At 48.6% G+C, this 13,524-nt stretch overlaps 1 protein-coding gene across 4 annotated transcripts in view; it reads right to left on the bottom strand.

Annotated features, from left to right (window-relative positions):
- Positions 1 to 229: 229 nt before the first annotated feature.
- The window catches only part of METTL25B (methyltransferase like 25B), a 471,174-nt gene continuing 457,879 nt past the window's right edge, over positions 230 to 13,524 (bottom strand). For 3 of the 4 annotated variants that reach the window (XM_078669825.1, XM_078669822.1, XM_078669824.1), the window contains exons 9-10: positions 1,524 to 2,409; positions 230 to 846 (exon numbers count right to left, since the gene is read on the bottom strand). In XM_078669825.1, coding sequence (XP_078525951.1) covers positions 2,315 to 2,409 — 95 coding nt within the window. In that variant the 3' untranslated portion in view covers positions 230 to 846; positions 1,524 to 2,314. Of the gene's footprint in view, positions 847 to 1,523; positions 2,410 to 13,524 lie in introns of those variants that run through there. The other variant, XM_078669826.1, reaches the window with a different exon arrangement.

The raw sequence follows: 13,524 nt of genomic DNA, 5'->3' as shown, positions 1-13,524 counted from the left end.
AGACACAATTGTTGAGTAACTGTGTGCCTGTGTTGTCCATTCCTTTTTTCCCCCGTATTAATCAGTGTTTTCAAAGTCCAAAATCTAACTACAGTAGGGTCATTTCTAGGTTGGAGTAAATTGCTGACTTTCACAAATCCACCACTAGATGATTTCCAGTGCTTATTTATTCATGAACAAACTTAAAGTGGGTAAAGTTATGCATGAGTAAATGAAAAAAACAACAGTATAATTTTTCTTGTTTATTTTTTTGTGGTCTTCACAGAAATTATATTCAGGCCCAATGAGAGAATTTCCTTCGGACTGCATAAAGAGAGTTTGGATACCATGATGAATAGGATATTTGACATTTACCACAAAAAAATTACTTTTTTATTGGGGCTATGGGAAAACAAGTTAACAACTGGGTGGGCCAATATAAAATGTCTAATGCCCAAAGCACCATGATATAATTTTTCTTTCAGCTTCACCCCCTTAACACTCCCATTAATGTTGTTTCTCTCCCCTTCCCCACCTAAGAAATGCACATACTTCTGCCACTTATATGGGCAGTAAGTACTGTGTTCATTTAGGGTGAGAAACTACCTTTGAGTTTCTGGGGTTCAATAAATTGTGTGGGCCACCCAACAACCCCACCTTCCGGTACACTCACATTTCCATTGCTAATTCTATATTTTACCAAGATATCACACTGAATGATTTGATGCATTTGTAAGTGCACTTTGTGAGATATAAAATCACCAATCTTGATTCAGTGAAACAACATTTATTTATTGTTTGCAAATAGTTTTTTCGCTCTTTGAAGTATATTGATTTGTTTATTGATGTTAAGAACCCTGCGAATGACTTACAGCTAGATTCACGAAAGACCCGTTTTGCGAGTCTATAATAGCGATTCATAAGGAATCGCTATTACAGACTCGCAAAACTGGATTCATGTAGGAATCGCAATATTTATTGCGATTCCCACTGATTCCTTATTTGCGATTAGCTAATTGCTAATTGCAAATAAGGAATAACTCCCCATTCATTCCTATGGGCCTAAAGGCCCATAGGAATGCATGGGGAGTTATTCCTTATTTGTGATTAGCAATTAGCTAATCGCAAATAAGATTGCGATTTCAAGGGTGCCAGGGTGTCCAAAGGACACCCTGTAGCACCCCTGAAATGTAAATTTACACAGGTGTTGCGCACACACATGTCCAAAGGACATGTGTGTGTGTAACATGCAATTGAAAAAAATGCACTAAAGTGCTTTTTTCGCTATTTACCACGAAGTCAGACTTCGTGGTAAATAGCGACCAAAAATAGCGAATTCGCAATGTAGAAATGGTTAATGAATTGCATTTAAGGAATCTCAAATAGAGATTCCTTAAATGCATTTCCTCGCAAATGTGCGAATTCTTTATTAGCGAATTTTGCATTTGGGATGATGAATCCCAAATGCAAAAATTGCACTCGCAAAGGGCCAGATTCTCAGAATCTGGCCCTTTGCGAGCGCAATTGAGCTTGATGAATCTAGCTGTAAATTGGCTGGGGGTAAGCCTGACTAAAAATCGTATCAACAGAGGGGAAGGTTTTAACAGTTTTCTAAGTCTAAGTGATTTTAGAGCAGCAGAGATGGTCTTGTGCACCCAATAACACACACATTTTAAAAGCTGAAAACAGACCATTTTCATGAAGGAACTGGTTTGATGTTACTATTAAAGTAACTAAGCCAACGTACTAGTTCATTACAGAAATGCACAGCATTATTGAGCAATATTCTTCCATTTCTAAAAGCGATTATTATGGTAAAAAAAGAGATGTTAGATCTATACATATCAGCCTCAGAGATAAACTGAGATTCTGGAATTAATGTCTTCAGTGCAAATGATTTATACAAATTTAATTGTCTGATATACCAAGCGTTTTTGCGGTCGAAAAACCTCTGGTTTGCAAAATAGAGACAATGTCTCGAGAAATATTCAATTTTCAAAGGACACTTTGCGTTTGACTCATCAGTACAACTGTATCATGGGAGAAAGAAGCCAGGGTCAAACACCAACTGATCTAGAAAACCACTGACTGGGTTGCAACCTGCCTTGGTACATGAAACCTTAAATCCTCTCAGTGCTGATTTTTCAGAACCGATTATTTTATGTATTTAGATTCACATGGTAGCACCTTCCCACAAGCTTATGTCGATGATGCTGTAAACCAGGATTTCAAATTAAAAAAAGTTCATGAAAGTGAGTGTATGAAACACGCCACCGCCTTCATTTTAATTTGTATTTCTATTGTCTCTGGAGTATCTTGTGATCTGATACGTAGATTATGTTAATTCCTTCTTTGGTTTGGCAGCCACCAGCACCAGGTTCCTGGGAGACAGTATAGGGTCGAAAAGGGGAACCAGCTCACACGGAAACCCTGCAGGAAAACAAATGGAGAAACAGGATTAGCTTCAGTGGCGGCTGGTGACTTCTGAAAGTGGAAGGGCCTAAAAGATGGGGATGAGTGTTACGTCACAAGCAAGCCAAGCGAGCAAACCCGACCGACACATTGGGGAATCGGGGGAGGTCTCCACAGTGAAAACTTTGAAAAAAAGAGAGGCATTTCAATACAAAACTATTTTACGTGCAAGTAGACCTGGGGTCGAGAATTTTAAAAAGTACTTGCAACTCCTTCCTGAAACTGACCTCATTTTGTTCACTATGGTAGCCTTTATAATTTGGTCTGGCACACATTTAAATCTAAGAGAAGCATCACAAAAGAGGCATTCAATGTCATTAAGCACAATTAGGGGTAACGTCATAAGGGAAATAAGAAGGGAATAGATTTGATAGGAAAAATGCGAAGCATCGATTAGTGCCGCTCTACAACACAGTGATATTGGCCTTTTATTAAATTAAATAACATTTGCAATAGAACTGCGGCGTACACCCCCAGGATAAGGGGAACTGAATGTGCTGTTACCATCTGTTTATCAGACTCTTGCAAATGTGCATTTCCGGCGCATCTGAGGTAGTTATGGACACAGGGTGGAGGCTACACACATGATGCACTCCAGTGCGTCTGAACATGTTCCAGACATGAGGCTACTGTGGCAAATGGTCTAACTCAAGTTCATCCGAGCCTGTCTTGTACTAGGGTGCAGGGGGGCAAACCGGATTCAGCCAACAGCCTCATGGGCCACTGTAGGAAGGTGGATATCTGACTAAATGGTTACCCCCACTTTTTGCCTGGTGCTTTGCTGGTTTTCGACTTAGTTGGACTGAAACCCTGCTATTCAGGGCCCCAGTCTATCTGCTTTCTCTATAAAATGGACTCCATGTACTTTAGGTACATACCAGATTGGTTACTGAGTCACCCTTGTGAGCCCCTGTATATGGTACCCTAGGTACCCCGGGCGTAAGTGCACCCTAGGCCTACCAGGGGCTGCAGCATGTATTGTGCCACCCCTGGTTAGCCTTCCGAACTGACACCACAGGTCTGTACTTACAGCCTGTGTAATCACCCTTTACTTAGATATAGTATATCTATATCTACCTTATATATAGACACATAGTAACCTATGAGTCACTCCTACGGCAGGCCTTGACAATCCTGGAGGCAGATTGCTTGGTTTTGTGTGAGAGGGTGCCCTAGCATGAGCTGAGCCCCTCTGCAGCTTTCAGAACCATTTCCTTATAGCTGTTCTATGATATAGCCATACCATATACTCTTAAGTGCATTATAATCCTCGCGGTTAATGCTAACTTTGGTTTGGCTTTATCAAAACATGTGTAAGGTGTCAAACACTTTGGAATACTACCCCCCCTCCCCCCCCCTTCTAGAGGGAGAAGACATGTAGTTACTGGTAAACCCGGTTAAAGTGAAACAGAGCCCCAGCATCACAAAATGGATGCTGCTGCCACAGACACGAGTCTGCCCTCCTGCTGCTGGACGAAACTCCGGCAGGGGAGGCCTGGACAATAGGTTTCCTGTACTGGGAGCCCCAGACAGGCTTTAGTGATTTGGGGCAGGGTGGGTGGCATTCAGTGAATGCTTTTCAGACACTGTCTGGGGTACACATGGTGCTCCATGCATTTCCCAGTTCGAACCGGTTGCTGGGGCACTCAGCCCCAGCTCTAGCTCGAAACTGAACAAAGGGGAAGGGGTGTAACCACCCCCTCCCCAGGTCCACCCATAGGAGGGACCTTAGAGTTAGTCCAACCCCTAAACTTGCTATAAGTATAGAACCCCAGTCCCTAGGACTGTAGATTACCCTGGACGAAACTCTGCAACATATATCCTGGACCTTCGACATTCCATTTCGACTGGAAGATGGAAGAAATCTCCCTTGTGGTCAAGGAGTGACCACCCTGTCCAAACAGGCACCAACAGTATCTTTGCCGGTCTGTATTTTCGAGGCTCCTGAGGTATCCCGAAGTTGTGCAATGGGGTATTTGAAGCCCCAGCCCCGAGCACCTTTTGCACCGAAGCTCAGAGGCCCACACTCCACGAGCCTCCCGTGGGGCAGTTTTGTGCATTTCAGCTCGACGCGTCTTCGCGGTTCCTAGTCCGTTGGCTAGTGAGCCCCCACGAAGAACAATCCTTGATTTACTTTGCTTTCCTGGTTGCGCTAGGCTTGCTCCCACTCCTCTCCAAAGGAGGAGTTCCTCAGACCTTGCTGGTCTGCACCAAAGCCAATCCTGACATCTTGCGTGGATTGCGTTTGCCAAGGCTTGTTGGGTCCAATCTGTATACCGACATCGCAGTCAACTAGATCCTTCGTCGGACAGCTCAAATCCAGCTCCTGGTCATAGTCGACGCCTCCTGGACCTCGTGGCTGAAGAGACAAACTTCACCTTCTCACCTGAAATCACCCGGCATCGGCTGGCATCTTCCTATCGCCATCCTGGTCACTGGCTAGTGACCCAGACTCTGTCCCTTCTGCTTTCAGGTTCTTCACATCTCCGATCCACTCTTGGATCCACCCGGCCCCTTTTCCTCTGGTCGCTTGCAGCACTTCTTCGCAGCTCTCCATTGGAATCGACGACGAAACCCGACACAAAAAGACACCTATGCACCCGGCTTCCATGGGTGAGGTAACACGAGTACTCGGGTGCTCCTGTGGGTCTTGACTCTCGAAGTGTCCTAGTCTAAAAGGGTTCCATCGTAGTTCACCTAGAAGTTCCCTTAAATTGTAAATTTGTAACTTGTTTGTTATCCATAGAAAGTCAATAGTAACCCGCGGCTGTGTTTAGGCACTGCACGTGTCTCCCGTGGGCCTCCTACATCCTAACCTTTGGTGGTCCTAGGCAGCCCCAGCGATTCCACAGGCCCTAGGCCTGCTTTCTAACTCTCACGTGGTTCTTATACCACTATTTTAGTATATGGTTTGTGAGGGCCCTAGGGCATAATGTATACTGAGCAACTTATCGTATGCTAATTAAGTTCCTTGTATTGTACTTTTACCTCTGACCTCATAAAGAGTCCAGAGGGGTTGTGTTTAGAATAAATACATATACATTTGATATATACCTTGTGTGGTGTGCTTTCATTTGATCATTCAAGAGATTATAATTGGTAAAACAACTAGCTTAACTCGCCTCTAAGTCTTAGCCTGAAGGCTGCTCTCCACAGCTACCACTAGGATAGCTTTCTATAAGGTTGACTTTACAACCTACCATCAATAAGGGTCGTTTGGACTGTTGCAAGGTGCCCACTAGAATAGTGGACATCATATACCAGGCCAACTTCTCACAGCCACTTTCCACCAATCACCGCTCTTGAGAAATCTCTAAGGTCGTACAGTTTGGTCAATGTGCCAGCTCGAGTCACAGCGCTATCAGCGCCAGTGAGCCCAACCTAAACGAGCTTATCACCAATCTAGGGAGCGTGCTCTGTAAGAGATTTAGGACAGAAATAAGGAGTTCATATATTAAAGAATTCCATTCTAATAATGGCATTTTAGCACAAATGTATTATCTTACTCTCCGCTGCACATAACTCAAACGCGTGCATTTGAAAACGTTGGAAGTCACGCTGGCCTGAAACACACACATCACTCATGGGTTATTCCACGCATCACCATTTTTCGCCCTGCAGTTTTATGTAGCAAACGTGTTGGCGCACTTAACGTACAAGTTGCTTACCTTCGGTAATGATATATCTGTAAGAGACATTAGTTAGTGATAGATTCCTTACCTGAGAATTACCCCCAGGCGTCAGACTGGATCCGGAACGTTTTTGTCAGCAGTACCCACGCACATCGGAAGGTGGCGTTCTGCGGCTCTGCGTCTGTCGTAAGCATCATGATCGCCGGGATAACGTTGCGGCAGCTACTTAGATGCCACCCTCGCACGCTGACGTCAGTTCTGTACACGACTTTCCGTGCCAGGAACGCAGAGCCATGCAAGATACTGACCACTGGTGCATTGAAACTAAGGCCCTAAAAGGGATGACCTTAACCCTAGAAATCAGTTCGCAGAACAGGGAGGATGGGTGGGGCGGTAAGGAATCTATCACTAACTAATGTCTCTTACAGATATATCATTACCGAAGGCAAGCAACTTGTGCATCTGAAAGCGACACGTTAGTGATAGATTCCTTACCTTAGAATAGATACCCCAGCAATACCAAGCCCGGTGGTGGGTCTGCAAACCAAGATCAAACTAGAAAGTCACGGAGAACAGAACGGCCAAAAAGGTAATCTCTACGGACTTGGCTGTCAAGGCAATAATGCTAAGTCAAAGTGTGCAGCGAGGCCCACTGGCTGCCTGACAGATGTCTTGCAGGGGGACACCACATCCCAATGCAGTAGTAGCTGCTGTTGCCCTGGTAGAATGGGCACGCAGCCCCACCGGAGGCTCCTTCTTAGCCAGAGAATAACAGGCTTTTATACACAAGACGACCCAGCGGGAGATAGTTCTTTTGTGTACAGCCCGGCCTTTCTTGGCACCTACGTAGCCAACAAAGAGCGGGTCATCCACCCGGAATTGTAGTGTGAAATTCAGATAAAATGAGAGCACACGTTTTGGGTCCAGATGGTGGAACCTCTCTTCCTCTCTGGAAGGGTGGGGAGGTGGAAAGAAAGTGGGCAAGGTGATAGTTTGCCCGATATGGAAGGCAGTAACAACCTTTGGCAAAAAGGAAAGACGACTGCGGAGCACAGCTTTGTCCGGATGAACAGACAGAAAAGGAGGTTTACTGGAAAGAGCCTGGAGCTCACTCACGCGCCTAGCGGAGGTGGTGGCAACCAGGAAAGCAGTCTTCAAAGTCAATAAACGAAGAGGACAGTAGTGAAGCGGCTCAATGGGAGCGCACATCAAATAGGTAAGAACCAGATTCAAGTCCCACTGCGGCATCACAAAAGGAACAGGAGGGAAAAGGTGAGTAATGCCTTTGAGAAATCTACTTACGACAGGGGACTTGAAAAGAGAAGGCTGATCAGGGAGCCTGAGAAAGGCCAAAATTGCAGAATGGTAGCCCTTAATAGTGCCCAGCCGGACCAAAGAAAGAAGGAACAAAAGGACTTCTGAAAGAGGGGCAGAAAGGGGATCCACAGCCTTTGCTGTGGACCATGCCACAAATTGTTCCACCTGCAGGCGTATACCGATTTAGTGGAGGGGCGCCTGGCTGCCAGAATGATACAAAGAAAAACCAAAGGTGGTGATGGACGGAGCGTTGACAATACAAACACTCACCCCCAGTCAACTGATCTGGGTTTAATCCATCACCGTTCTTTAGCTCACTCCGCCACCCCAGTTCAGACATGGCCATATGCAAATCAGTCTGACCCTGTGCCTTATGGGAACAGTCCAGCCCGAACTGCCAAGCCATGTCTTCCCTGGACCGGAATCAAGCTTCCCAGGACCGGTTTCTGGCATTACAGCCGTCTTCAGCCGGGCTTGCTTGACTCCAGTGGCAAAGTGAGCAAGGGACTCACGTCTGAGCATACCCTGCCAACTTAGGGCGAACAAAGAAAAACCAAAGGTGCCAGAATGATATCACAGACTTCAGGAGGCAAGTCAAATGGAATCAACTGTCCTCGCTCAATCTCCACGCAAGGAGGCGGAGGCTGGACAGGTTCGGGTGGAAGACCGTCCCCTGCTGCTGTGACAGAAGATCCTCCCGAAGAGGCAGTCTGATCGGGTGATCCACGCTCATACTGAGTAGCTTGGGATACCAAACTCTTCGAGCCCATAATGACTTGGGCCTGGTCGCGCCTGGTCTTCTTCAGCACTCTGGGTAGAAGTGGTATAGGTGGAAAGGCGTACAATAGACCGCAACTCCACTCGTGACGAACAGCGTCACCGAGAGAGTGCCGCCTTGGAAATTTCAATGCGCAGAACTGCAGACATTGCGCGTTCTCTTCGGTGGCAAATACATCTAACCAAGGCTCTCCCCACTGTTGAAAGAGACCTTGCACCACCTACGAGTGAAGAAGACATTCGTGATCCATCATGCACCTGCGGCTGAGTTTGTCCGCCCTGGCATTCAAAGAACCTGCCAAGTGTTGACCCACCAAGGAAATGCCTTGACGTTCCAGCCATCTCCAGAAAGGCAGAGCCTCCTGACATAGGGTCCACAACCCCACCCGCCTTGCTTGTTGCAGTACCACATGATGGTGGTGTTGTCTGTCAACACCTGCACTACTTTCCCCTTGACAGAGGGAAGGAATGCCTTCAGTGCAAGTAGGATCGCCCCAAGCTCCAGAAGGTTGATATGGAGCCTGGGCTCCGCCGGAGACCAGAGGCCTCTGATCTCCGCTCTCCCATGTGGTCGGCCCATCCCAGTAGGGACGCATCCATCACCACTGTGTGCTCCGGTTGGGGAAGGAAGCGTGATCTGCCGCTGACCCAATGCTGGTTTGTGAGCCACCACTACAATTGTCGTGCAGTGTCCTCCAAGATCTGGACGTACTCGGACAGGTTCCCTTGATGCTGCGCCCACTGGAACTTCAGGTCCCACTGCAGAGCCCGCATATGCCATCTGGCATGATTGGTCAGAAAGATGCAGGAGACCATGAGGCCCACAAGCCTCAAGGTTATCCTGACCGAAACCCAGGACAAGGGCCTGAAAGATCGGAATCATAGCCCGAATGTCCCAGACTCGCTGTTCGGGAGGATAAACCTGAAACTACGCCGTATCCAGAACCGCTCCGATAAAGAGGAGCTTCTGAGAGGGAATCAGGTGCGACTTCGGCACATTGATGGAGAACCCTAGCAAATGCAGGAGGCTGCCCGTAGTCTGGAGGTGGGAGACGACTGCCTGGGGCGAGCCCGCCTTCAACAACCAGTCGTCAAGATTGGGGAAGACTGAAACCCCCGATCTGCGCAGATGAGCTGCAACCACCGCCATCACTTTCGTGAACACCGAGGGGCGCTGGTAAGGCCAAAAGGGAGCATGGTGAACTGAAAGTACTGGTGGCCTACCGTGAACCGCAGGTAACGCTGGTGGGCCGGCAGGACGGGGATGTGAAAGTAAGCGCCCTGCAAGTCTAACACTACCATGCAGTCTTGCAGGTCTAGGGCAGACAAGACCTGAGAAAAGTGTGAGCATCTTGAACTTCTCCTTCCAGAGGAAGCGATTGACGTTCCGAAGGTCTAAGATAGGACGCAGGCCCTTGTCCTGTTTTGGAACCAGGAAGTAGTGGGAATAAACCAGGACCTACTTCTGGCGTCGGAACAGGCTCGATGGCCCCCTTGGCCAAAAGGGCCGCAACTTCCTGCTGGAGAAGTGCCAAGTGATCTCCCGACATGCGGTGGTACTGAGGTGGCATGGCTGGAGTGGTAGTCTCGAAGGGGAGGGAGTAGCCCAGTCAGACTATCTGTAAAACCCACCTGTCCGAAGTGATGGTGAGCCAGTGGAGGAGATGTTGGCGAATCCTGCCACCCACTGGCGTTTGGTGGACCTGAAACACCGGACTAGGAAGGTTTGGAGGCAGTGGTGACAGGGAGGTGGTGGACTGACCCGCCTGCTGGCCCCCTGACCGACCTCGGTGGGTCCCACGTCCGCGGCTGTGCTGAGACTGTTGCTGGGCAGGCCTGTGGCTTTGAATCAAACGTGTTTGGGCGCCCCTTCCTTGGCCACGAAAGGAGCGAAAAGCAGAAGCCGAAGGACTGCGCGTGGCCGAAAGTCCTTAAAACGCTCCAACGCCCTGGCTGCCTTGTCGCCAAAAAGGCGAGTGCCATCAAAAGGCATGTCCATCAGAGTGTTCTGGACATCCCCAGAAAAGCCAGTCGTCCTCAGTCAGGCGTGACGGCGTAGCACCACTGTCGTGGAAATTGCGCTGCCCAGCGAGTCGGCGGGTCTAAGGCCACAACGAATCGTGAGCTTGGCTGCATCTCTCCCCTCAGCAATCGCTTGGGAGAGCACCGTCCGGGCCTCCTCCGGACACTGAGGCAGCACCTGCGCCACCGTATCCCACACAGAGTGGGAATAACGGCCCAAGTGGCATGCGGTGTTCACAGAGAAAATCTTCTTCCCAAACTGCTCGAGTTTCTTGGATTCCCTGTCCGGAGGTGCGGAAGGGAATGCACTAGGAGACACAGAGCCTTGGACAAGCAAGCTCTCAGGGGTAGGGTGTTGGGAGAGGAAAATGGGGTCACCCAAGGCCGGGCGATGGTGACGGGCCACGTTTCTATCCACAGGAGCCCCTGTGTTGGGCCTGGACCAGGTGCCCAAAATAACATCTGAACGTGCATCATTGAAGGGCAGCAGCGGCTCCGCAGAGGAAGCCGCCGGCTGAAGCACTTCTGGCCACTGTGGGGAGCTGGAGGTGGAGAGCCTCTGCCGCCCTACGCGACACCACTGAATAAGAACCACCCTCCTCCGTAGCCACGGTAGAAGGAGACAGTCTGCCAAGATTTGGAGAGAAATCCAGATCACCGGCGTCCTCTAAATCCTCTGCCCAGTCCGAGTGTGCCTGTGTGTCTCTGTTGGGGGGCCTGTGCGTATGTGCGTCCGTGTGTTTCTAAGTGTGTGTATGGCTTTGTGCGTGTGTATGTGTGCGTGTGGCTGTGTGTGCACAATCATTCTTTTAATTAAATTAAAATAAGACTTACCTTCTCCAGGTTGCCTCAGCTCCTGGCCGGGTCCCGATTCATGCTTTTTCTACTGCTCTCCTCAACAAGAAGCAGCCACTCACAGGCAGCCTCCCTCCCCTCCGCCAATCACAATGCTGCAATGGCAGGGTTGTGATTGGTGCTGTGCAGGTGCACAGCGCCCCAGCCAGGCGCCTAATGGGTGGCCCTATTCTCTATGTTGGCTGTATGCAGCCTACATAGAGAAAAGGGAGAGTGCGCATGACTGCTTTGGTCAGTCACCGGCCGACCAAAGCAGTCAGGGCCCACAACAGTGGGCAAGCCACTCCTTCCTGCCCTCAAGCAGGACCGCCCACTCGCCCGCCCACAACCAGGCACTCCAGGCACTTCTGTTTTCTCTCAGTGCGAGAAGCAGAAACATAAAATGGTAGTTTTACCATTTTATGTTTCTGCTTCTTGCACTCGGAGAAAGCAGTGGGGCGACGCGCCCACTCCCCTATGGAGGAGTCACCACTGAATAGCAGTCATGGAAAGTTAACTGTCTCCAGCTAAATACTCGTATCTGCATTATAAAGCTCATGCTATCCGCTACCTAAAGGTTCCCTATACCCTCACATGATGTCACATACATTGTAAACATCCACTCTAAGAATCGACAGTTCCAAGTACATGCTCACCAATGTCATGGTTCGCTTTATTGGCTCATGGTTTCTTTTCCTCTCTCCTTTGCACCATGCTTCCCCTAGTAGAAAGCCTGCCATGACACCCTCAACTCACTCGGTGTCGATACGCTTTGTTAGAAAGCCTACGTTACCCTGACTGCTTCAGACAGTGCTGCCCCAGTCGACAGCACTTCTCCTACCTTACCTATTTCCTGCAAGATTTCCAGCTTTCCTGCTCTCGGCCTCCTAGCTTCTTTTAACTCCTGTACGTGATGTACCATCTGTTTTCACAGACCCAGACCTCGGGAGTCTCACGAGTAATAGTGACCCATCGGCCACTATAGTAGAGTGTTCTCATGTGTCTGCCTGAATAAAAAGGAAACTGTTTTCTTATCAAGGTTTAAATATTTCATTATCTTGTTTGCATTTCATATTATTTACTTAACATGTAAACACTGCAGACCACACTGTGCACCCATGGGAGGAGCGGTTAGATGCACTATCTTATGGATAAATCACGTCTGTAGAACTAGTAACAAAAGTGTATAAAGATGCAGGCGACTCTTTGCATACTTTTCTGAAGGCCCCGACAATTAACACCATAGTCGGTCAAGGTAGTAATGCTATCAACTACTTGTCACAAGTGTAGGAGAGTAGGATCTGCCTCTTATGGTTACCCCCACTGTTTGCTGATGTATCAATCTTTTCGACTTAGACTGGGGTCCTGAATAGCAGGATCCCAGTCAGTCTATCTGCTTTCTCCTATAAATTGATTGCATGTACTTTAGGTACACTCCAGATTGGATACTGGGGTACCCTTATCAGTCCCTAGTATATGGTGCGCCATGTACCCAGGGCATAGGTACCCCAGAGGCCTCCCAGGGGCTGCAGCTTGTATTATGCCACCCCTGAGAGACCATTCAAAATGGCACCACATGTCTGCTACTGCAGCCTGTGTAAGGTGGTGCATGCACCCCTTACTTAGATATAGGTTGCCTATATCTATTCTAAATCACTGCACATATAAACCTATCAGTCACCCCTATGGCAGGCCTTATCAATCCTGAAGGCAGGGTGCTGGGTTTTGTGTGAGAGGGTGCCCCTGCATGAGCAGAGCCCCTCTGCAGCCTTTGGAACCGATTCTCCGGGGTTGTCTGTGATGCAACCAAACCATATATACTTAAGTGCATTATAACCTTGCGGTAAATGCTAACTTTAAAATGGCTGCTTAGAAACATATCATGTTTGGTGTCAAACACCTTGGAATCATACCTCCACACCAGTAACTGGTGTGGGAGGTATGATTCCTCCCTTCTAGAACCACTACTATGGGTCAACGGTCTACCCGGTACCAGCTTTCTCAACCTGGGCAGCACAAAATGGATGCTGCCAGCCACAGTCACGAGTCTGCCCTCTTGCTGCTGAGCTGAGCTTGAGCAGGGGAAGGCCTGACAATAGGTTTCCTGTCACAGGGAGGTGTGACCACCTCCCAGACAGGCTTTAGTGTATTGGGACTGGGTGGGTGCACTCAGAGTTCCTGAAGTCTGCACTGGGGAGACATTTGGTGTCCCTATGCATAGTCCAGCTCAAACCGGTTGCAGGAGCCATTTGCTCCTGCCCTGGCGCGAAACTGGACAAAGGACATGGGTGTAACCACCCCTCTGTCCTGTCCCTCCCCTAGGAGGGTCCCCAGAGTTTCTCCAACCCCTTCCTTGGGTATAAAGTAGGAAACCTGACTACAGGACTTTAGATTTTACCTGGACTTTGACGGTCTACACTTCGCTGGACGACAGAAGAATCCCCCTTCGGAGTAAAGGAGTTACTCCCCTGCAGCAGCAGGCACCTTAACG

This window comes from Lissotriton helveticus, chromosome 12 (genome assembly GCF_964261635.1).
Source record: "Lissotriton helveticus chromosome 12, aLisHel1.1, whole genome shotgun sequence".
Taxonomy (NCBI): domain Eukaryota; kingdom Metazoa; phylum Chordata; class Amphibia; order Caudata; family Salamandridae; genus Lissotriton; species Lissotriton helveticus.
The sequence above is the reverse complement of the archived record's forward strand: the minus strand, read 5'-3'. Positions and strand labels throughout refer to the sequence as shown.